This window comes from Mirounga angustirostris, unplaced genomic scaffold (genome assembly GCF_029215605.1).
Source record: "Mirounga angustirostris isolate CCGP_5_RB_7025 unplaced genomic scaffold, mMirAng1.0.hap1 SCAF_17, whole genome shotgun sequence".
Classification (NCBI taxonomy): domain Eukaryota; kingdom Metazoa; phylum Chordata; class Mammalia; order Carnivora; family Phocidae; genus Mirounga; species Mirounga angustirostris.
This window is the reverse complement of record NW_026991725.1, coordinates 17,574,258-17,599,357: the sequence shown is the minus strand read 5'-3', so window position 1 is coordinate 17,599,357 and position 25,100 is coordinate 17,574,258. Positions and strand designations below refer to the sequence as shown.

Here is a 25,100-nt window from a genome sequence, read left to right as displayed (position 1 = left end):
GTAATATAGGATATCATCATCTCAAGATCCTTAACTTAATTATATCTGAAAAGACACATTTCCAAATAAAGTCATATTCACAGGTTCCAGGAATTAGGACAAGGACATACCTTTTGCAGATGGGGGCACCATTCAACATACTACACTGCATTTCTTGAATCTGTGGGTTTATGTCTTTAACCAAATTTGTGAACTTTTCAGGCTTATAGTTCAAATACTTCTTCAACACTACACGTTCTACTTTCCCTCTGGGACTCTTGATGACACAGATCTTAGATTTGGTATCATTGATAAATCCCTAGAGTTCTGTTCATTACTTTTTTCATTCTTTTTCTCTTTTTTTTTTTTTTTTCCCTTAAGATGGGATAATTTCTACTGATTTAAGTTCAAGATTGCTGTCTATTTTTTTAGATAAATCTTTTATTTAAATTCAATTAATTAACATGTATTATTAGTATCAGAGGTAGAGTTCAGTGATTCATCAGTCTTATATAATACCTAGTGCTCATTACATCACATGCCCTCCTTAATGTCCATCGTTCAGTTACCTCATGCTGCAGCCCCTTCTCCTCGAGCAACCCTCAGTTTATTTTCTATGTTTAACAGTCTCTTGTGGTTTGTCTCCTTCTCTGATTACATCTTGTTTTATTTTTCCCTCCCTTCCCCTATGATCCTGTTTGTTTTCTTTTTTTTTTTAAATTTTACTGTTATGTTAGTCACCAGACAATACATCATTAGTTTTTGATGTGATCCATGATTCATTGTCTTCATATAACACCCAGTGCTCCATGCACTACGTGCCCTCCTTAATACCCATCACTGGGCTAACCCATCCCCCCAGCCCCCTCCCCTCTAAAACCCTGTTTGTTTCTCAGAATCCATAGTCTCTCATGGTTTGTCTCCCCCTCCGATTCCCCCCCTTCATTTTCCCCTTCCTTCTCCTAATGTCCTCCATGCTATTCCTTATGTTCCACAAATAACTGAAACCATATGATAATTGATTTTCTCTGATTGACTTATTTCACTTAGCATAATGTCTTCCAGTCCCATCCATGTTGATGTAAAAGTTGGGTATTCATCCTTTCTGATGGCTGAGTAATATTCCATTGTATATATGGACCACGTCTTCTTTATCCATTCATCTGTTGAAGGGCATCTCCCCTCTTTCCACAGTTTGGCTACTACAGACATGGCTGCTATGAACTTTGGGGTGCATATGGCCCTTCTTTTCACTACATCTGTGTCTTTGGGGTAAATACCCAGGAGTGCAATTGCTGGGCCATAGGGTAGCTCTATTTTTAATTTTTTGAGGCACCTCCACACTGTTTTCCAAAGTGGCTGTACCAACTTACATTCCCACCAACAGTGTAAGAGTGTTCCCCTTTCTCCACAACCTCTCCAATATTTGTTGTTTCTTGCCTTCTCAATTTTTGCCGTTCTAACTGGTGTAGGCTGATATCTCAGTGTGGTTTTGATTTGAAATTCCCTGATGTCTAATTATGACGAACATTTTTTCATATGTCTGTTAGCCATTTGTATGTCTTCTTTGGAGAAGTGTCTGTTCATGTCTTCTACCCATTTTTTGACTTATTTGTATTTTGGTTGTTGAGTTTGAGAAGTTCTTTATAGATCTTGGATTCCAACCCTTTAGCTGTAGTGTCATTTGTCAATATCTTCTCCCATTCCGTGGGTTGCCTCTTTGTCTTGTTGACCATTTCCTTTGCTGTGCAGAAGCTTTTTATCTTGTTGAAGTCCCAAAAGTTCATTTTCACTTTCATTTCCCTTGCCTGTGGAGACATGTCTTGAAAGAAGTTGCTGTGGCTGATGTCAAAGAGGTTACTGCCTATGTTCTCCTCTAGGATTTTGATGGATTCCTGTCTCACATTGAGGTCTTTCATCCATTTTGAGTTTATCATTGTGTATGGTGTCAGAGAATGGTCGAGTTTCATTCTTCTGCATGTAGCTGTCCAATTTCCCCAGCACCATTTATTGAAGGGACTGTGTTTCTTCCATTGCATATTTTCTCCTGCTTTGTCGAAGATTATTTGACCATAGAGTGGAGGGTCCATATCTGGGCTCTCTATTCTGTTCCATTGGTCTATACGTCTATTTTTGTGCCAGTACTATGCTGTCTTGGTGATCACTGCTTTGTAATATAGCTTGAAATCGGGCAATGTGATGCCCCCAGCTTTGTTTTTCTTTTTCAACATTTCCTTGGCGATTCGGGGTCTTTCCTGATTCCATACAACTTTTAGGATTCTTTGTTCCAGCACTTTGAAAAATGTCATTGGAATTTTGATTGGGATGGCATTGAAGGTATAGATTGCTCTGGGTTGCATTGACATTTTAACAGTGTTCTTCTGATCCATGAGCATGGAATGTTTTTCCATCTTTTTATGTCTTCTTCAATTTCTTTCATGAGTGTTCTGTAGTTCCTAGAGTGTAGATCCTTTACCTCTTTGGTTACTTTTATTCTGAGGTATCTTATGGTTTTTGGTGCTATCGTAAATGGAATTGTTTCTCTAATTTATTTTTCTACAGTTGCATTGTTAGTGTATAAGAAAGCAATTGATTTCTGTGCATTGGTTTTGTATCCTGACATATTACTAAATTGCTGTATGAGTTCTAGTAATTTGGGGGTAGAGTCTCTTGGGTTTTCCACATAAAGTATCATGTCATCTGTGAAAAGAGTTTGACATTTTTTTGCCAATTTGAATAACTTTTATTTCTTTTTGTTGTCTGATTGCTGTTGCTAGGACTTCTAGTACTGTGTTGAACAATAGCGGCAAGAGTGGGCATCCTTGACGTGTTCCTGATCTTAAGGGAAAGGCTTTCAGCTTTTCCCCATTGAGGATGATATTCGCTGTGGGTTTTTCATAGATGGATTTTATGAACTTGAGGAATTTCCCTCTATACCTATACTCTGATCAGGAAAGGATGCTGTATTTTGTCAAATGCTTTTTCTGCATCAGTTGAGAGGATCATATGGTTCTTCTCTCTCCTCTTATTAATGTGTTCTTTCACATTGATTGATTTGCGAATGTTGAACCCACCCTTGTATCCCGGGGATAAATCCCACGTGGTCGTGGTGGATGATCCTTTTAATGTATTGTTGGATCCTGTTAGCTAGGATTTTGTTAAGGAAATTGGAATTCATATTCATCAGGGATATCAGTGTGAAATTCTCCTTTTTGATGAGGTCTTTGCCTGGTTTGGGGATTAAGGTAATGCTGGCCTCATAGAATGAGTCTGAAAGCTTTCCTTCTGTTTCCTTTTTTTGAAACAGATTCAGGAGAAAAGGTATTATTTCTTCTTTGAATGTTTGGTAGAATTCCCCAGGAAATCATCAGGCCCTGGGCTCTTGCTTTTTGGGAGGTTTTGATCACTGCTTCAATTTTGTTACTGGTTATTGGCCTATTAAGGTTGTGAGTTTCTTCCTGTTTCAGTCTTGGGATTTTATAGGATTCCAGAAAGGCATCCATTTCATCCACATTGCTCAATTTATTGGCATATACTTGTTGATAATAATTTCTAATAATTGTTTCTATTTCCTTGGTGTTAGTTGTGATCTCTCCCCTTTCATTCATAATTCTATTAATTTAGGTTCTTTCTCTTTTCTTTTGGATGATTATAGCCAGTGGTTTATCGATCTTATCAATTCTTTCAAAGAACCAAACTTCTAGTTTCGTTGAACTGATCTACTGTGTTTCTGGTTTCTCATTCATTGATCTCTGCTCTAATCTTAATTATTTCTCCTCTAATACGTGGCTTAAGCATCGTTTATTGCTTTCTCTCTAGTTCTTTAAGGTGTAGAGTTGTTGGTGAATTCGGGATTTTTCTATTTTTTTCAGTGAGTCTTGGATGGCTATGTATTTCCCCCTTAGGACCACCTTTGCAGTATCCCATAGATTTTGGACTAATGAATTGTTTAATCTTCGATTTCCTGGTTCACCCAAACATTTTTTTTTAATTTTTTATTGTTATGTTAATCACCATCATCATTCATGGTTCGTCTCCCCCTCTGATTTCCCCCTTCATTCTTCCCCTCCTGCTATCTTCTTTTTTTTTTCTTAACATATATTGCATTATTTGTTTCAGAGGTACAAATCTGAGATTCAACAGTCTTGCACAATTCACAGTGCTCACCATAGCACATACCCTCCCCAATGTCTGTCACCCAGCCACCCTGTCACTCCCACCTCACCCCACACTCCAGCAACCCTCAGTTTGTTTCCTGAGATTAAGAATTCCTCATATCAGGGGAAGAATATACGGGGAGAAATCGGAGGGGGAGACAAACCATGGGAGACTATGGACTCTGAAAAAAAAACTGAGGGTTCTAGAGGGGAGGGGGGTGGGAGGATGGGTTAGCCTGGTGATGGGTATTACAGAGGGCACGTTCTGCATGGAGCACTGGGTGTTGTGCACAAACAAACAGTCATGGAACACTACATCAAAAACTAATGATGTAATCTGTGGTGATTAACATAACAATAAAAATAAAAAAATTCCTCCTATCAGTGAGGTCATATGATACATGTCTTTCTCTGATTGACTGATTTCGCTCAGCATAACACCCTCCAGTTCCATCGACGTCATGGCAAATGACAAGATCTCATTCCTTTTGGTGGCTGCATAATATTCCATTGTATATATATACCACCTCTTTATCCATTCATTTGTTGATGGACATCTTGGCTCTTTCCACAGTTTGGCCATTGTGGACATTGCTGCTATAAACAACAGGGTGCACATACCCCTTCGGATCCCTACATTTGTATCTTTGGGGTAAATACCCAGTAGTGAAATTGCTGGATCACATGGTAGCTATATTTTCAACTCTTTGAGGAACCTCCATACTGTTTTCCAAAGTGGTTGCACCAGCTTGCATTCACACCAACAGTGTAGGAGGGTTCCCCTTTCTCCGCATCCCCGCCAACATCTGTCATTTCCTGACTTGTTAATTTTAGCCATTCTGACTGGTGTGAGGTGGTATCTCATTGAAGTTTGATTTGGATTTCCCTGATGCCGAGCAATGTTGAGCACTTTTTCATGTGTCTGTTGGCCATTTGGATGTCTTCTTTGGAAAAATTTCTGTTCATGTCTTCTGCCCATTTCTTGATTGGATTCTTTGTTCTTTGGGTGTTGAGTTTGATAAGTTCTTTATAGATTTTGGATACTAGCCCTTTATCTGATTTGTCATTTGCAAATATCTTCTCTCATTCTGTCGGTTGTCTTTTGGTTTTGTTGACTGTTTCTTTTGCTGTGCAAAACCTTTTTATCTTGATGGAGTCCCAATAGTTCATTTTTGCCCTTGCTTCCCTTGCCTTTGGCGATGTTTCTAGGAAGAAGTTGCTGTGGCTGAGGTCGAAGAGGTTGCTGCCTGTGTTCTCCTTTACGATTTGGATGGACTCCTGTCTCACAATGAGGTCTTTCAACCATTTTAAGTCTATTTTTGTGTGTGGTGTAAGGAAATGGTCCAGTTTCATGCTTCTGAACGTGGCTGTCCAATTTTCCCAACACCATTTGTTGAAGAGACTGTCTTTGTCCCATTGGACATTCTTTCCTCCTTCGTCAAAGATTAGTTGGCCATAGAATTGAGGGTCCATTTCTGGGCTCTCTATTCTGTTCTGTTGATCTATGTGTCTGTTTTTGTGCCACTACCATACTGTCTTGATGATGACAGCTTTGTAATAGAGCTGGAAGTCCGGAATTGTGATGCCCCCGCTTTGCTTTTCTTTGTAAACATTCCTCTGGCTATGTGGGGTCTTTTCTGGTTCCATACAAATTTTAGGATTATTTGCTCCATTTCTTTGAAAACAGTGTATGGTATTTTGATGGGGATTGCATTGAATGTGTAGATTGCTCTAGGTAGCATTGACATCTTCACAATATTTGTTCTTCCAATCCATGAGCATGGAACGTTTTTCCATTTCTTTGTGTCTTCCTCCATTTCTTTCATGAGTATTTTATAGTTTTCTGAGTACAGATCCTTTGTCTCTTTGGTTAGATTTATTCCTAGGTATCTTATGGTTTTGGGTGCAATTGTACGGGATCGACTCCTTAATTTCTCTTCTGTCTTGTTGTTGGTGTGTAGGAATGCCACTGATCTCTGTGCATTGATTTTATATCCTGCCACTTTACTGAACTCCGGTATGAGTTCTAGCAGTTTTGGGGTGGAGTCTTTTGGGTTTTCCACATAAAGTGTCATATCGTCTGCAAAAAGTGAGAGTTTGACTTCTTCTTTGCCAATTTGGATGCCTTTGATTTCTTTTTGTTGTCTGATTGCTGTGGCTAGGACTTCCAATACTATGCTGAATAGCAGTGGTGATAGTGGACATCCCTCCCGCGTTCCTGACCTTAGGGGGAAAGCTCTCAGTTTTTCCCCATTGAGAATGATATTCGCTGTAGGTTTTTCATAGATGGCTTTTATGATATTGAGGTATGTACCCTCTATCCCTATACTCTGAAGAGTTTTGATCAAGAAAGGATGTTGTACTTTGTCAAAGGCTTTTTCTACATCTATTGAGAGGATCATATGATTCTTGTTCTTTCTTTTATTAATATATTGTATCACATTGATTGATTTGCGGATGTTGAACCAACCTTGCAGCCCAGGGATAAATCCCACTTGGTCGTGGTGAATAATCCTTTGAATGTACTGTTGGATCCTATTGGCTAGTATTTTGGTGAGAATTTTTGCATCCATATTCATCAGGGATATTGGTCTGTAATTCTCCTTTTGGATGAGGTCTTTGTCTCTTTTGGGGATCAAGGTAATGGTGGCCTCTTAAGACGAGTTTGGAAGTTTTCCTTCCATTTCTATTTTTTGGAACAGTTTCAGAAGAATAGGTATTAATTCTTCTTGAAATGTTTGGTAGAATTCCCCTGGGAAGCCATCTGGCCTTGGGCTTTTGTTTGTTGGGAGATTTTTGATGACTGCTTCAATTTCGTTAGTGGTGATAGGTCTCTTCATGTTTTCTATTTCTTCCTGGTTCTGTTTTGGTAGTTGATACATCTCTAGGAATGCATTCATTTCTTCCAGGTTATCTAAGATGCTGGCACAGAGTTGCTCACAATATGTTCTTATAATTGTATTTCTTTGGTGTTGATTGTGACCTCTCCTCTTTCATTCATGATTTTGTTGATTTGGGTCATTTCTCTTTTCTTTTTGATAAGTCTGGCCAGGGGCTTATCAATCTTGTTAATTCTTTCAGAGAACCAGCTCCTAGTTTCGTTGATCTGTTCTACTGTTCTTTTGGTTTCTATTTCATTGATTTCTGCTCTGATCTTTATGATTTCTCTTATCCTGCTGGGTTTAGGCTTTATTTGCTGTTCTTTCTCAAGCTCCTTTAGGTGTAGGGTTAGGTTGTGTACTTGAGATCTTTCTTCTTTCTTGAGAAAGGCTTGTATTGCTATATACTTTCCTCTTAGGACTGCCTTTGCTGCATCCCAAATCTTTTGAACAGTTGTGTTTTCATTCTCATTCCTTTCCATTGATTTTTTAAATTCTTCTTTAATTTCCTGGTTGACCCATTCATTTTTTTTTTTTTGACCCATTCATTCTTGAGTAGGATGCTCTTTAGCCTCCATGTTTTTGAGTTCTTTCCGACTTTCCTCTTGTGATTGAGTTCTAGAGTCAAAGCATTGTGGTCTGAAAATAGGCAGGGAATGATCCCAATCTTTTGGTACCTCTGGAGACCTGATTTGTGACCTAGGATGTGATCGCTTCTGGAGACTGTTCCATGGGCACTAGAGAAGAATGTGTATTCCATTGCTTTTGGATGGAATGTTCTGAATATGTCTGTGAAGTCCATTTGGTCCAGTGTGTCATTTAAAGTCTTTATTTCGTTGTTGATCTTTTCCTTAGATGATCTGTCCATTTCAATGAGGGGGTTGTTCAAGTCCCCCACTATTATTGTATTGTTGTCGATGTTTCTTTGCTTTTGTTATTAATTGCCTTATATAATTGGCTTTTGTTATTAATTGCCTTATATAATTGGCTGCTCCCATGTTAGGGGAATAGATATTTACAATTGTTAGATCTTGTTGGATAGACCCTTTAAGTAGGATATAGTGTCTTTCCTCATCTCTTATTACAGTCTTTGGTTTAAAATCTAATTTGTGTGCTATAAGGATTGCCACCCCAGCTTTCTTTTGGTGTCCATTAGCATGGTAAATGGTTTTCCACCCCATCACTTTCAATCTGGGCGTGTCTTTGGGTCTAAAATGAGTCTCTTGCAGACAGCATATCGATGGGTCTTGTTTTTTAGTCCAATCTGATAGCCTGTGTCTTTTGATTGGGGCATTTAGTCCATTTACATTCAGGGTAACTACTGAAAGATAGGAATTTAGTGCCATTGTATTGCCTGTAAGGTGACTGTTACTGTATATTGTCTGTGTTCCTTTCTGGTCTATGTTGCTTTTAGGCTCTCTCTTTGCTTAGAGGATCCCTTTCAATATTTCTTGTAGGGCTGGTTTTGTGTTTGCAAATGCCTTTAATTTTTGTTTGTCCTGGAAGCTTTTTATCTGTCCTTCTATTTTCAATGACAGCCTAGCTGGATATAGTATTCTTGGCTACATATTTTTCTCCTTTAGTGCTCTGAATATATCCTGCCAGTCCTTTCTGACCTGCCAGGTCTCTATGGATAGGTCTGTTGCCAATCTAATGTTTCTACCATTGTAAGTTTCATATCTCTTCTCCCAAGCTGCTTTCAGGATTTTCTCTTTGTCTCTGAAACTCGTAAGTTTTACTATTAAATGTCAGCTTGTTGATCTATTTTTATTGATTTTGAGAGGGGTTCTGTATGCCTCCTGGATTTTGATGCCTGTTTCCTTCCCCAAATTAGGGAAGTTCTCCGCTATAATTTGCTCCAGTATACCTCTGTCCCTCTCTCTCTTTCTTCTTCTGGGATCCCAATTATTCTAATGTTTTGTCTTATGCTATTGCTTATCTCTCGAATTCTGCCCTTGTGATCCAGTAGTTGTTTATCTCTTTTTCTCAGCTTCTCTATTTTCCATCATTTGGTCTTCTATGTCACTGATTCTCTCTTCTGCCTCATTTATCCTAGCAGTTAGCGCCCCCCTTTTTGATTGCACCTCATTAATAGCCTTTTTGATTTCGACTTGGTTAGATTTTAGTTCTTTTACTTCTCCAGAAAGGGTTTCTCTAATAACTTCCATGCTTTTCTCAAGCCCAGCTAGTATCTTTAAAGTGATGATTCTGAACTCTAGATCTGACATCGTACTAATGTCCGTATTGAGTAGGTCCCTGGCAGTCGGTACTACCTCTTGTTCTTTTTGTAGAGGTGATTTTTTCCATCTTGTCATTTTGTGCAGAGGAGAATAGATAAATGAGAGAACAAAATGCTAGCAGAGTAACAACATCCCCAGAAATGTACTCTAAGCAAATCAGAAAAGACCTGAAGCCGGGGGAAAAGAAAGGGAAAGAAAGAAAAAAGAAAAAGATAAAAGCAAACAAAACAAAGGAAAACAGAATATGATCAAATAAGATCACGCTGGTGCATAGATCAGTGCCACACACTAGATATTGGGTGTATTTTGGTCTGTTAGAAGAAAGCGCCTTCCAAAATTTTAAAGAAAGAAAACTTATATATTTACAAAAATAAGGGTTGATAATGATGAAGGGATGGAATATGAGTGTAAAGATGAAAATTATAAAAAATTTTATAAAATGAATTGATACGTTGTTTGAAAAAAGAAAGGATTAAAAAAAAAGGCGGGGAGACAATGTGATCAGGCAGGAGACTAGAACAGAGCCATACACTAGATATTTAGGGTATAGTTTGATCTGTTAGAAGAAACTGTATCTCAAAATTTTAAAGAGAGAACAACTTACATATATATATATATATATATATATATATATATGCCAAAAATAAGGGTAACTACTATGAAGGGTTAGAATATGACTCTAAAAATGAAAAATAAAAAATTTTTTTAAAAAGGGATTGATAAGATGTTGGTTGAAAAGGGAAAAAAAAATTCAAAAAAAAAAAAGTTAAAAAAATAAAATTAACTTTGAAACACTAAAGAATGATGGTAAAAAACCATGGATTCTATGTGCATTATTCCCCTAGCACTGGAGTTCTGCCGTTCTCATTGGTCGGTAAACTTGGTCTTGGCTGGCTGATCTTGCTGATCTTCTGTGGGAGGGGCCTATTGCCGTGGTTCCCAAATGTCTTTGCCAGAGGCGGAATTGCCCCGCCCTTGCCTGGTCTGGGCTAAGTAATCTGCTGGGGTTTGCTCTCGGAAGCTTTTGTTCCCTCCAAGCCTTCCGTAGAGCTTTGTAGGATGAGAGTGAAAATAGCAGCCTCCCAATCTCTGCCCTGGAGGAGCCGAGAACTCGGGGCCCCGCTCCTCAGTGGGCCCCCAGAGAAAAGCAGTCAGCCACTCCCGTTTCCCTGGTCTCCCGCCGCACTCCGTGCTCACCCAGCCTGTGACCGAGCATTTCTGTCACTGGCACCCGACTCGGTGTGGAGTCTCCAAACCCAGCAGATCCCTGCGGTGCGCTCCCATGCCGCTCCTCCTGAGGCAGGAAGGGGAGTCTTTCCGCCTCTGCCACTTGTTGGGTCCCTGCTGGATGAGCAGTGGTCCGACTGTGCTGCGGATCACGGTTTATGGCAACCCAGAGCTGAGAGCCCACTCCTCGGCTCCATCTCTGCCACCGGCTTCCCCGCTCCCATCCCTGGGAGCTCTGATGCACTCAGGCACCCCCGGTCTTTCTGTGACCCTGAGAGTCCTGAGACCACACTGTCTCATGAGGGTTCCACCCCTTGCTTAGCCACTGGAGCGATGTCCCGCAGCGGAGCAGACTTCTAAAAGTTCCAATTTTGTGCTCCATGGCTCTATCACTTGCCAGAAGCGGCCAACGGAGGCCCCCTCCCCCACTGTCTGTCCTCCCAAATATCTCCTCGGTTTCACTTCTCCGCACATCCTACCTTCCAGAAAGTGGTCGCTTTTCTGTTCAGAGTGTTGTTGCTATTCTTTTTTCTATCTCCTGTTGAGTTTGTAGGTGTTCAGAATGGTTTGATCCCTATCCAGCTGAATTCCTGAGACCAGACTAAATCCAGGTCTCCTACTCCTCCGCCATCTTGCTCTGCCCCAACCCAAACGTTCTTGAGCAACGTGGTCTTTAGCTTCCAAGTGTTTTTATTTTTTCCAAATTTTTTCTTGTGATTGAGTTCCAGTTTTAAAGCATTATGGTCTGAGAATATGCAGGGAATAATTTCAGTCTTTTGGTGTCGGTTCAGACCTGATTTGTGACCCAGTATGTTGTCTATTCTGGAGAAGTTTCCATGTGTGCTCGAAAAGAATGAGTATTCTGTTGTTTTAGGGTGGAATGTTCTGTATGTATCTGTGAGGTCCATCTGTTCCAGTGTGTCATTCAAAGCTCTTGTTTCATTGTTGATTTTCTGCTTAGATGATCTGTCTATTGCTGAGAGTGGAGTGTTGAGGTCTCCTACAATTAACATATATTATCAATATGACTCTTTATTTTGGTTAACAGTTGGCTTATGTAGTTGGCTGCTTTCATGTTGGGAGCTTAGATATTTACAATTGTTCTTATTGTTGGATAGACCCTTTTAGAATGATATAGTGTCCGTCTGTGTCTCTAACTACAGTCTTTAGCTTAAAATCCAATTTGTCTGATAGAATTGCTAACCAAGCTTTCTTTTGAGGTCCGTTTTCATTGAAGATGGATCTCCATCCCTTCACTTTCAATCTGGATGTATCTTTAGGTTCAAAAAGAGTCTCTTATAGACAGCATATGGGTGGGTCCTGTCTTGTTATCCAATCTGCTACCCTGTGCCGTTTTATTGGAGCATTTAGGCCATTCACGTTGAGAGTGATTATTGAAATTTATGAATTTATTGTCATCATGTTGCCTGTGAAATCCTTGTTTCTATAGATTGGTTCTGTAAATTTCTGTTCTATATCATTCTTGGGGTCTTTCTCCTTTTGTAGAACCCCCCCCTCCTTAATATTTCTTGCAGGGCTGGCTTAGTGGTCACATAGTCTTTCAGTTTCTGCCAGTTTTGGAAGCTCTGCAGCTCACCATCCATTCTAAATGATAGCCTTGCCGGATAAAGTATTCTTGGCTGCATGTTCTTCTCCTTTAGTACCTTGAATATGTCTTTCCAGCCCTTTCTCGTTTGCCAGGACTCTGTGGATAGGTCTGACATTATTCTGATGTTCTTCCCTCTGTACGTAAGGAATCTCTTCCCCCTAACTGCCCTTAAGATGGTTTCCTTGGTTCTCAGATTTGCAAGTTTTACTATTACGTGCCAGGGCATTTGCCTGTTTCCCTTGATCTTGGGAGGGATCCTCTCTGCCTCTAGGACACGAATGTTTCATTCCCCAGATTAGGGAAGTTTTCAGATATGATTTGCTCAAATATATATTCCTGTCCTCTCTCTCTCTACACCCCCTCAGTGATCCCAATAATTCTGACATTGGCACCTTTCATGGTGTCACTTGTTTCTCTGATTCTATTTTCATGGATTTTGAGTTGTTTTTCCCTGGCCACCTCTTTCTCCTTTTCTAATACTTAGTCTTCTGGATCACTAATTTGTTCTTCTGCCTTGCTTACCCTAGCTGTTAGATCATCTAGATTAGATTGGATCTCATTGATAGCATTAAGTTCTGCCAGTTCAGCTTTCATTTCTGCCCTTAGAGACTCTATGTTGCCATTAATCGATTTCTCCATACTAGCTATTGTTTTCACAATTGCTACCCTGAATTCCATTTCTGACATCTTGGTTGTATCTGTATGCATTTGTAAATATGTGGCAGAAGTCACAGTCTCTGAGTCTTTATTATTTTGGGGGTTCCTCCTCCTAGTCTTTCTGTTGAGGGGTGGTTGAGGGAATATACACAGTCCAAATTATTGACCACAACCCAAGCAAGATGCACCTGTTTTATAGCGACCTTAGGGTTGTCAGCCTCTTGTTCTCACAGCCTGTCTTCTGGGGGAGGGGCCTGCCGCTCTGTTACTCAGGCAACCCTGTTTGGGCAGAGCTGCCCTGCCTTTTGGCCAGGGGGAGGGATGGGCTCAGTGAAAACCGGTTTTGGGGGGCTTTTGTTCTCTGGCGGCTTTCCCTGGTGGCTTTCCACGTCTCTTCCAATAGAGCAGAAGAGATCGTTTCCAACCCTCTGCCTCAGAGCAGAGAGATCGCAGTCTGATCTTCAGTGAGCTCTCCAGGCCACACTATCTCCGTTTCTGTCTATGCTGCTAAAAACTGCAGTGTCCTGGGTTGTGCACCCCTCAGCAGGGCTCCTAGTCCTCCCCTCCAGGTCAGGGCATGTCTCTGCCTTTTGTGCTTCTAACACCACCAGCCACCCCCAGTTCGCACATACGGCCCCGCCGCTCCAGCTTTCAATCCGGGGGACTGCCCTAAAGTCCTTTCCCCACTGGTACTGGTCTGCGAGTCTGTGCCCTCTCCCCAGCATGGGAGGCTATCGCTTACCGGCAGTGCAGGATCCCGACAGCTTGGCTCCCTCCCCCTTTTGTTTATCTTCGGATATATGCCTGTGGAATGACGGCTCCCCGCTTCATACATTGAAACCAACCGCCTGCAATATTCTGTAGAGATCCAGATATATCTTCTTACATCTCAGGCTGATTTCATGGGTCTTCAGAGTGGTCTGGTAGATATCCAGCTCAATTCCGGGGATCGGTTGGAATAGGATCCCCTAGTCCTCTGCCATCTTTTTCCCAGGAAAAAAAAAAAAAAAAACACCTTTTTGAAAAGAGGACTCGGGAAGTTGACTTAACTTGAACAAATCCAAAGCAAAACATCAGAACTTTTGCTTCTCCATTTTCCTATGAATTTCTCTTAATCCTTGACCACCAGCACGAGCTCCCGTACCACCTTCTGCTCAAGAACCCAAGGAAGTTTGCGTTTCTGGACTCTGAAGTAAGAAATTGACCTGTTTTGTTTCTTAAATTCCACCTGTGAGTGAGATCATATGATAATTGTCTTTCTTTGATTGACTTATTTTGCTTAGCATAATACCCTCTAGTTCCACCCACATCATTGCAAATGGCAAGTTTTCAAATTTTTGATGGCTGAGTAGTATTCCATTGTGTATATATATATATATATATATGTGGCACATATTCTATATCCATTCATCTGTCAATGGACATTTGGGCTCTTTCCATAGTTTGACTATTGCGGACATTGCTGCTGTAAACATTGGGGTGCATATGCCCCTTCTTTTCACTTCATCTGTATCTTTGGGGTAAATACCCAGTAGTGCAATTGCTGGATCATAGGGTAGCTTTATTTTCAACTTTTTGAGGAACCTCCATACTGTTTTCCAGAGGGGCTGCACCATCCTGCATTCCCACCAACAATATAAGAGGGTTCCCCTTTCTCCACATCCTCACCTACATCTTTTCTTTTTTTTTTTTTTTTTTTTAAAGATTTATTTATTCATTTGAGAAAGTGAGAATGAGAGAGAGTATATGAGAGGGGGGAGGGTCAGAGGGAGAAGCAGGCTCCCCGCTTAGCAGGGAGCCCGATGCGGGACTTGATCCCGGGACTCCAGGATCATGACCTGAGCCGAAGGCAGTCGCTCAACCAACTGAGCCACCCAGGCACCCCCTCACCTACATCTGTCATTCCCTGACTTGTTAATTTTAGCCATTCTGACTGGTGTGAGGTGGTGTTTCATTGTGGTTTTGAGTTGTATATCGCTGATGCCGAGTGATGTTGAGCATTTTTTCATGGGTCTGTTGGCCATTTTTATGTTTTCTTTGGAGAAATGTCTATTCATGTCTTCTGCTTATTTCTTTTTGGATTATTCTTTGGGTGTTGAGTTTGATACATTCTTTATATATTTTGGATACTAGCCCTTTATCTGATAAGACATTTACAAATACCTCTCCCATCCTGTTGATTGTCTTTTGGTTTTGTCGACTAGTTCCTTTGCTGTGCAAAAGCATTTTATGTTGATGAAGTCTCAGTAGTTCATTTTTGCCTTTGTTTCCCTTGCGTTTGGGGACATGTCTAGACAGAAGTTGCTGCTGCCAATGTCAGAGGTTGCTGCCTGTGTTGTCTAGGATTTCGATGGATTCCTGTCTCACATTTAGGTCTTTCAACCATTTTAAGTCTATTTTTGTGTGTGGTGTAAGGAAATGGTCCAGTTTCATTCTTCTGCATGTGGCTATCCAATTTTCCCAACACCATTTGTTGAAGAGACTGTCTTTTTTCCATTGGGCATTCTTTCTTGCTTTGTCACAGATGAGTTGACCATAGAGTTGAGGGTCCATTTCTGGGCTCTCTATTCTTCTGTTCCGTTGATCTATGTGCCTGTTTTTGTGCCAGTACCATACTGTCTTGATGATGACAGCTTTGTAATAGAGCAGCAAGTCTGGAATTGTGATGCTGCCAGCTTTGCTTTTCTTTTTCAACATTCCTCTGGCTATTCGGGGTTCTTTTCTGGTTCCATACAAATTTTAGGGTTGTTTGTTCCATTTCTTTGAAAAAAGTTGATGGTATTTTGGTAAGTATTGCATTGAATGTATAGATTGCTCTAGGTAGCGTAGACATTTGCACAATATTTATTCTTCCAATCCATGAGCATGGAACGTTTTTCCATTTCTTTGTGTCTTCCTCAATTTCTTTCATGAGTGTTCTGAGTATAGATCCTTTGCCTTTTTGGTTAGGTTTATTCCTAGGTATCTTACGGTTTTGGGTGCAATTGTAAATGGGATCAACTCCTTAATTTCTCTTTCCTCTCATTGTTAGTGATAGAATGCAACTGATTTCTGTGCATTGATTTTGTACCCTGCCACTTCTCTGAATTCCTGTTCTAGCAATTTTGGGGTAGAGTCTTTTAGGTTTTCCACATAAAGTATCATGTCATCTGCAAAGAGTGAGAGTTTGACTTCCTCTTTGCCGATTTGGATGCTTTTTATTTCTTTTTGTGGTCTGTTTGCTGAGGCTAGGACTTCCAGTATCATGTTGAACAATAGTGGTGATAGTGGACATCCCTGCCATGTTCCTGACCTTAGAGGGAAAGCTCTCAGTTTTTCCCCTTTGAGAATATTTTCTGTGGGCTTTTCATCTGTGGCTTTTATGATATTGAGGTATGTACCCTCTATCCCTATATTTTGAGGAATTTTAATCAAGAAAGGATGCTGTAGTTTGTCAGATGCTTTTTCTGCATCTATTGAGAGTATCATATTGTTCTTGTCCTTTCTTTTATTAATGTAGTGTATCACATTGATGTGCAGATGTTGAGCCACCCTTGCATCCCAGGAATAAATCCCACTTGGTTGTGGTGAATAATCCTTTTAATGTACCGTTGGATCCTATTGGCTAGTATCTTGGTGAGAATTTTTACATCCATGTTCATCAGAGATACTAGTCTGTAATTCTCCTTTTTGATGGGGTCTTTGGTTTTGGGATCAAGGTAATGCTGGCCTCATAAAAAAGAGTTTGGATATTTTCCTTCCATTTCTGTTTTTTGTACAGCTTCAGAATTTTGATGACTGCTTCAATTTCCTTGCTGGTTATGGGTCTGTTCAGGTTTTCTATTTCTTCCTGGCTCAGTTTTGGTAGTTTATATGTCTCTAAGAATGCATCCATTTCTTCCAGATTACCTAATTTGTTGATATACAGTTGCTCATAAAATATTCTTTTAATTGTATTTCCTTGGTGTTGGTCATGATCTCTCCTTTTTCATTCAGGATTTTATTCGTTTGGGTCCTTCTTTTTTCTTTTTGATGAGTCTGGCCAGGAGTTTATTAATCTTTTTAATTCTTTTAAAGAATGAGCTCCTAGTTTTGTTGATCTTTTCTACTATTCTTTTGGTTTCCATTTCACTGATTTCTCCTCTAATCTTTATTAATTCTCTTCTCCTCCTGGGTTTAGGCTTTATTTGCTGTTCTTTCTCTAGCTCCTTTAGGTGTAAACCTAGGTTGTGTATTTGAGACCTCTCATGTTTCTCAAGAAAGGCTTGTAGTGCTATATACTTCCTTCTTAGGAGTACCTTTGCTGCATCCCAAAGGTTTTAAACAATTGTGTTTTCATTTTCATTTGTTTCCATGAATTTTTTTAATTCTTTAATTTCCTGATTGACCCATTCATTCTTTAGTAGGATGCTCTTTAGCCTCCATGTATTTGAGGTCTTTCCAAATTTCCTCATGTGATTGAGTTCCAGTTTCAAAGCACTGTAGTCCAAAAATACACAGGGAATGATCCCAGTCTTTTGGTACCAGTTGAGACTTGATATTTGACACTAGTATGTGATCTCTTCTGGAGAATGTACCATGTGCACTGGAGAAGAATGTTTATCCTCCTGCTTTAGGATGGAATGCTCTGAATATATCTGTGAAGTCCATCTGGCCCAATGTGTCATTTACAGCCCTTGTTTCAAGATGAAACCAGAGAGGGAGACAAACCATAAGAGAGTCTTAATCATAGGAAACAAACCAAGGGTTGCTGGAGGGGCGGAGGGTTGGGGAATGGGGTAAATGGGTGATGGACATTGGGAAGGGTATGTGTTGTAATGGGCACTGGGTATAAGACTGATGAATCACAGACCTCTACCCCTGAAACAAGTAATACATTATATGTTAGTAAAAAATAAAAAAATAAATATTAAAAAAAAATAAAGTCCTTGCTCCCTTGTTGATCTTCTGTTTAGATGATCTGTCCATTGCAGTGAGTGGCATGTTAAAGTGCCCTACTATTATTGTATTATTATCAATGTGTTTCTTTAATTTTGTTATTAATTTCGTTTTTATAATTGGCTGCTCCCATGTTAAGGGCATAAATATTTACAATTGATAGATCTTCTTGTTGGATAGACCCTTTAATTATGATACAGTGTCCTTCTTTATCTCTTAGTACGGTCTTTGGTTTAAAATCTAATTTGTCTGATATAAGGATTGCCACCCCAGCTTTCTTTTGATGTCCATTAGCATGATAAATGGTTTTCCACCCCCTCACTTTCAATCTGGAGGTGTCTTTGGGTCTAAAATAAGTCTCTTGCAGACAGTCTCTTGCAGACAGCATATTGATGGGTCTTGCTTTTTTATCCAGTCTGATAGCCTGTGTCTTTTGACGGGGGCGTTTAGCAACTATTGAAAGATACGAATTTAGTGCCATTGTATTACCGTAAAGTCACTGTTTCTGTATATTGTCTCTGTTTCTCTCTGGTCTATGTTACTTTTGGGCTCTCTCTGCTTAAAGGATCTCCTTTAATATTTCTTTAAATTTTTTTTTTAACGATTTTATTTATTTGAGAGAAAGAGAGCATGAGCACGAGCAGGGAGGGGAGGGGCAGAGGAAGAAGGAGAAGCTGACTCCCCACTAAACAGGGAGCCCAATGTGGGACTCGATCCCAGCACAAAGGCAGACGCTTAACCAACTGAGCCACCCAGGCACCCCTCTCCTTTAATATTTCTTGCAGGGCTGGTTTAGTGATCACAGATTCTTTCAGTTTCTGTTTGTCCTGGAAGCTCTTTATCTCTCCTTCTATTCTGAATGACAGCCTTGCTGGATAAAGTATTCTTGGCTGCATATTTTTCTCATTTTACACCTTGATTCCGAGACCACACACACTGTGCCACCTAGGATTCTGCCCCACTTCGCCATCTGAGTGCCTTTCAGGCTGGGATGTCCCTCACTGGAGCAGACTTCTAAAAGTTGCGATTTTGCACTCCACTGCTCTATCACTTTTGGGTAGCTGGCTTACGGAGGCTCCCTCCCCCCACAGTTTATCTTCCGATATATCACCTCCGATTCACTTCTCTGCACCTACCTTGTAGAAAGTGGCCGCTTTTCTATTTGTAGAGTTGCAGCTGTTTTTTTTTTTTCTTAGATCTCCAGTTGAGTTTGCAGGTGTTCAGAATGACGTGATAGTTATCTAGCTGAATTCCTTGGACCAGACAAAACTAAGGTCTACTCCTCTGCCATCTTGGACTCCTCTGCTGCCTATTTCCTCTGTCATCCCCATTTTGCTATGGAGCTCATTCTGTAACTTTTTAAAAAGTTCAGTTATTGTATTTTCGACTATTTGGCTCTTCTTTGTATCTTATTTTTCTTTGAAACAACTTTTTATTTTTCCATTTTTTCCCATGAGTGTTCAGAGTTGTTTATTGAAGCACTTTTATAATAGCTGCTTTAAAATCTGAGATAATTTTAACATCTGTGTCCTCTTGATATCAACTTCTGTTGATTGCCTTTTCTTTTTGCCTGTTGAAACTTTTCCAGTTCTTCACATGCCTAGTAATTTTGGATTGTATCCTGGGCATTTTTAATGTTAGGATACACTTGCTCATATTTAAATCCTGTTGAGGATGGTGCTGTTTTTGATTTTCGAAGGCAAACAACCTCCTTAGGTTCATACCTCAGCTTCAGCCTGCCGCCTTTGTGCTAGATTTGGTAATATGGAGGTCACTGGTTCCAAAGTAGTTACATTTTCAAAGCCTTTGTGGTGCTATTCCGATCTGTCTCATGTGTGCCACCCTGAGGTCTGGATGGTTGTGTGTTTAGTTCTCAATATCTTTTGCATCCCAGAGGCAATCAAATCCACAGAGGATCAGATCCACAGAGGCACAGATCAAGGAGTGAGCTCAGGATTTCATAAACAACTTTAAGGTTTTTCTTAATTTCTTCCTCTTTGTGATTTCTCTGGTGCTTTACTTTTCTAGGATTTGCCTTTTTGGTTCTCCAGTCAGAAAGCTGGAGATTCAGTTACCCTACTATATGCCATGCATTTCCTTGACTGTACATGTGTCTGGGACCAAGAGGTGGGACAGAAAAGACAAAACAAGACTGGGTTTGCGCTGTCGTCTGGGATCACAGTTATATTTGTTGGAGAGAAAGGGTCCCTTCAGATGAATAAACTTCTACAGGTCCCTGTTGCTTCTACTGTCGCTGCAGCCACTTTGGGATTGCCTCAGGTTTAGAGGGCAAGAGAACAGAAAGAAAAAGAAAAAAGGGGAAAACCTCTATCTTCTTTTTAGAGCATTAGGACTTCTGTTTCCTGCTCCTTGAGTGAGAACAATAGGGCTTCTCCTAGAACCTTCTGTCTTCACTGCCTACTCTTGGGTTTTAGGCTGCATTGCATTCAGGTTCAGGTATACAGGAGGGGCAAAAAAAAAAGGTAAGTTCACAGTGATTTGGTGATATTCAAATTTCAGTCGTCTTCCCAGCCATCCTGTAACTGTTCACTTTTCAGCCCTCAAATATCTGCTCCATGCATCCTGTCAGGTCTTGTAGTTGCCCTCAGTGGGAAAGACAGGGCAAAGTGTGTGTGTTCTATCTTATATAAAACCAGGGCCCTTCCCACCTCCTTCCTAACCTCTACTCTGGATTGCTTCTCATCCTTCAGGAAATGATGGGGTGGTAGCTACTCTGATGGAAAAATTGATGGCTTGTTCTCACTAGTATATTATGTATACTTCAGGATCTTAGGGCTACCACTGCCAAGGGATAGTGCTTTGTCTTTATTCTGTTCGGTATTTGGTATCAAAAGCTGGTGGGCACTGAAACCAGATGGGAGTTGTTATATAAAGTTAATATTCCATTGCAGTCTGAAGGTACATTTTAGATTTTGTTTGCAGGAAGTCATCTTTTTGCTTTTGTGCTCTCACTGTAGGGTAATCATGCTGTCTTATCATACTCTCCTAGGTTTGCCCAAAGGACCAGCCAGAACATCACCTCAAGTCCTACATATGAAAGTGTAAGTAATGAAACCCTTCCCAGGCAGCACACCCAGTCAGCAGATTATCATGGCTGAGAAGGAATTCCTGATCATTGAATCTCATGTTCTGTTCAATGTTTTGTTACATGTCCTATAACGTGTTGATACAGCCCTTATTAGGACCTCTCTTTATCGTCTTTTTAGTCTTTCAAAATAGAGAAGTTGAATCTTACTTCTGTTAGAAAAATGGTTACGGATCAAAATTCCTTTAGTGTTATTTATAGTAGCTGTCTCTTCTTCTTCCCTTCCATCCTTTTTGACAGACTTCATACAGGCTCTCATTCCTCCCACTGTGCTGGTTTGGCTCTTGTCATGGTCTCCAGTGACCTCCATTATTACCAAATCTAGTACTGCAATTTTCAATCCTCTTTTACCTGATTTATCAGCAGCAGGTGACAGAATCACTCACTTCCTCCTTTTTCATACATGTGACTTTCAGACACCACTCACTTTTGTTTTCTCAATTCCACTTCTCTAGGTCCTTTGCTGGCCCCTACTCCTCTACTGGCCTTCTAGTGTTGCAGACCCCAGGGCTTAGGCTTCAGACTTCTTTCCACGTTCATTCTTCTAGTCTTTTGGTCTCATATCTTAAAGTACCATTCAGACTCTGACAACTTAAAATTGGTATCTCCAGCCCAAACCCCTTCTCTAAACTCAGAACTCACAAATTCACTGTCCGAGTAATCTCTTTTTGCATTCTTCCCAGTCCTGGCTCTCTACCTGCTTTTCCTGCAGGCTTCCCCACCTCAGTAAAGGACCCCTCCACTCTTTCAGTTGCTTAAGTCAAAACCTTGGAAAACAGTGCTTGACCTCTACCTTTTCACCTTTTCCCTTCACAGCATACACATTATCTAGCCACTTCTCACGGATGGATATTGCAGTGGCCTCCTCAGGTTACCCTGCTTGAGCTTTCACCTCCCTTTCCACTCCCATCCCCATCATACAATCTATTCTCAAACCAGAGCAGTCTGAGGAAGAAGAAAAAAAAAAAAGTCATACATCACCTAACTGCTCTGAACCCACCTATGATTTTCTTCTGTTTTACTTTGTAAACACCTGAAATGCTGATCTGACCTCTCCCATTACCTCTCTAACCTCACCTCTCTTCCTTGGCTCACTCTACTCCAGCCATCCTGGTCTCCTCTGCTTCGGAGATGACTTTGTGTCCCCTCAGGTAGTCACAGCACCCACCTTAGGGCTGTGCTCAAATGTCTCTAATGGCGAGGCATTCCCTGACCACCATCACAGCAATAGCCCACCCCATCTACCCCAGCCTTTCTTCTCCCTGTTACCCTATTTTTATGTTTTGTTTTGTTTTTTTAAGAGTACTTGTTATTGGACATCTCTTTACATCTGTTGATTGTCTGCTTCAAGTGTGCAGGGATTTGGCCTATATTTATAGTGCCAGGCGTCTAGTAGGTGCCCAGGACATATTTGTGAAATGAATGAGGAAGTTTACAAGAAGAAAGATATTCCCATTAATCTTTATCAGTCCTGATTCGATGCCATGACCTTATGCCTTTCTGTAGGGTTAAAGATTTACTTGCCTTTTTGAGGCTGCGATTTTTTAGTCAATGGGAAACAACAGAATCTAGACTGAGCCATATATTTGGTTTTTTTTAAAAACAACATGTTAATTTTACATTTTATGTTGGAAATGAGGTACAATGGGCATGGAACCAGAGAGAAAAGTAGTTATAAATGGTTATTACCTAAAAAATAATAGTTCATAATTTCTAATTCCAATTGGGAGTATATGGTTCTTGGAATAGTGCCACTTAGAAGCCTAGGAATCTAAATAACAAAAGAAAAGCTTAATGTAGAATGTTCAAATTTGAACACTGTGCTCTAGTTTCTTCAGTTTCCAGAATATTCAAATTCAGTACTACAGCCAGTTAGTCTGCAGAACATTCCAGCAACACTGTCAAGCCAGAGACCGCCTTCCTTGCCCAGCAATCATCCAGGTACTTCAGACTTGTTACTTGCATTGAGTAAGGAAACGTGAGAATACAGGAGTCTGCCAGAGATTTACTTCTGATTGAAAATAGTTATATAGGAAGAATGACGACTTCATGTCCTTTTTTAAGCTCCATGAAGTAAATTCATGGCATATAGATACCATTATGACTGACGTTAGATTATAAAAATGCTTGTGTTGTGCTGAATGTTGTATTTGGGATGCTGAGGTAAATGAATCTTTAGCTGAAGTTTGGAAGTCCTTTTGTTATATATAGATTTGTTGCATGTGGGAGTAGCATTAGAATACCAGTTGTATTTATTTCTGGTTGTCAAGGTTTCTTAGGGTCTTATGTTTGAAGTCTGAATCATAAAGACAATATTAATTGTGCATGTGTTCTTTCTTGAAAAGCACAATGTGTGTTTACTGCTTAGGGTTTTTTTTCTTTTTTTTTTTTTTTTTGCCTAAAGCAATGACAAAGAATGATCTCCAGCCACCCAATTACTACAAGGTAATGGAGTTTGATCCCTTAGCTCCTGCTGTCGCTACAGAGTAAGTCATTTACAAAATGATTAATTTACTTTTCGTCTTGGTTTCCTTTGGTAACAGAGCTAACAGGGCTTGGTTATACATTTAATTTTGTTTAGGTCTTGGCAGAAATTGATGACCTTATTAAAAATGACTTAGGTTTTATGAAGGCTGTTGCTCTTAATGGTCTTATTGTGCTCGGCTTTATGACTAAAAAATAAAAATGCTGGGGGCTGCACATTAAGAAATAACCAGAGCCATCATGTACATTAACGGGTTCCACGCAGATGCCTTGGGAAAAAGTCAGGTTCTCTCCAGCTTGAAAAGGGCACTATATTCACTGATTGGTGACATAAGTAATACCACATTGATGGATTATTTTAACTGTTCTTTAACTACTAATCACAAAAAAAAAACACTTGTTTTTAGTCTTCACTCTATGTCAACTTAAAATGGATTAATAAAGCATTAGTGTAAACATGTCTTCTTAACTTGAAGTCCTTAGAGTATTATTTTATGATTTCATATTGGTCAAGTGTATATATTTATGCAATAGTAGGCTAATTAGAGCTTTAATATACTTTGACGATTACCCCCAGAATTGTTAAAAAGGATTAAAGCAATTTTATAGAAACCATTGTTGGGAAGCTGGCAGCCTTTAAGCAGTATCTTACTTACAGCTGTGTTTTGTTTGACCTATGTGGAATTTAAACCGTGCATTTAAAAATAAATTGCCAAAAATTAAAAACTGGGACATTGTAAAAAATTATATATCTGGAGTTCTGGATTCCTTTGATACTGTGGCAATGCCAGGCCTGCATTTTTATATGCTAGCATTACGTTAGGACTTAGTAGTAGCTGCCTCATTAAGACAAGCTATGCTCTGCAGTTCACCAGGCCCCAACTGGCCCTTTGTCCATTTATTTGATCGGCCCAGCATGTGTTAAGCATTTGAGGTTTTGACCCCTGATTTTAAACCACTAATATAGTGATCCATTTTGGAATAATTTATGAATTTTAACAGACTTAGAGGAGTTCATTAAATATTTTTTCCTAATGTAGGACTGCAAAATTTCCCTAGGTTATTCTGCTTGAGAAAGTATCACTGAATATATTAGTGGCTTAAGGAATTAGAAATCAAATAGCATCCAAAGAGGAAGTAGGAGTTTATTATATTCCAGTTAATTAGGAAATTATAAGTAGATATGACAGTGCAACAGATATTAGATGTGAGAGAGAGAGAAGTTGGAGAGGTGGAGCTTTGGAATTCTCTACCATTGTGGTTCTTACTTTCTGAGGGGGGTAGGGTGTCTCATTCCTTTGAAATTCACCTTAAGAACTTCTCCCTAAGGAAAACCACAAAGTCTTGTAGAAAAAGTTCTGGAATTTTCACATCACTGGTTGTCCATGAACCCTAGGTTAAGAATTTCTGTTCTAGTAGGATGAGTACAATATTTATGAAGTTGTATACATATATGTACACACGATACATTTGGCATCCTTGAACATTATGTGCCAAGGACAATGACTGGTGCCTAATTTATAATGTTGAACAAGAGACAGGACGTCCGCCCCATCCTCATGGAGGTTGTATCTAGTGTGGAAGAAGAAATCATGGGGAAGCTGGGTGGCTCAGTCTGTTAAGTGTCCAACTCTTTTTTTTTAAATTAAAGATTTTTTTATTTATTCATTCGAGACACAGAGAGAGAGAGAACATGAGCAGGGGGAGAAGCAGGCTCCCTGCCGAGCAGGGAGACCATTACGGGGCTTGATCCCAGGACCCTGGCATCATGACCTGAGCCGAAGGCAGACGCTTAACCATCTGAGCCACCCAGGCACCCCAGCGTCCAACTCTTGATCTCAGTTC

The 25,100-nt window shown here is 40.1% G+C and overlaps 1 protein-coding gene across 5 annotated transcripts in view; it reads left to right on the top strand.

Moving 5' to 3' along the window:
• TOM1L1 (target of myb1 like 1 membrane trafficking protein) overlaps positions 1-25,100 on the top strand; it is an 82,455-nt gene that overhangs the window by 54,453 nt on the left and 2,902 nt on the right. For 4 of the 5 annotated variants that reach the window (XM_064582851.1, XM_064582848.1, XM_064582852.1 and 1 more), the window contains 3 exons: positions 20,676-20,727; positions 22,601-22,712; positions 23,176-23,257. In XM_064582851.1, the coding sequence (XP_064438921.1) occupies positions 20,676-20,727; positions 22,601-22,712; positions 23,176-23,257 (246 nt within the window). The remainder of the gene's footprint in view (positions 1-20,675; positions 20,728-22,600; positions 22,713-23,175; positions 23,258-25,100) is intronic. The other variant, XM_064582849.1, reaches the window with a different exon arrangement.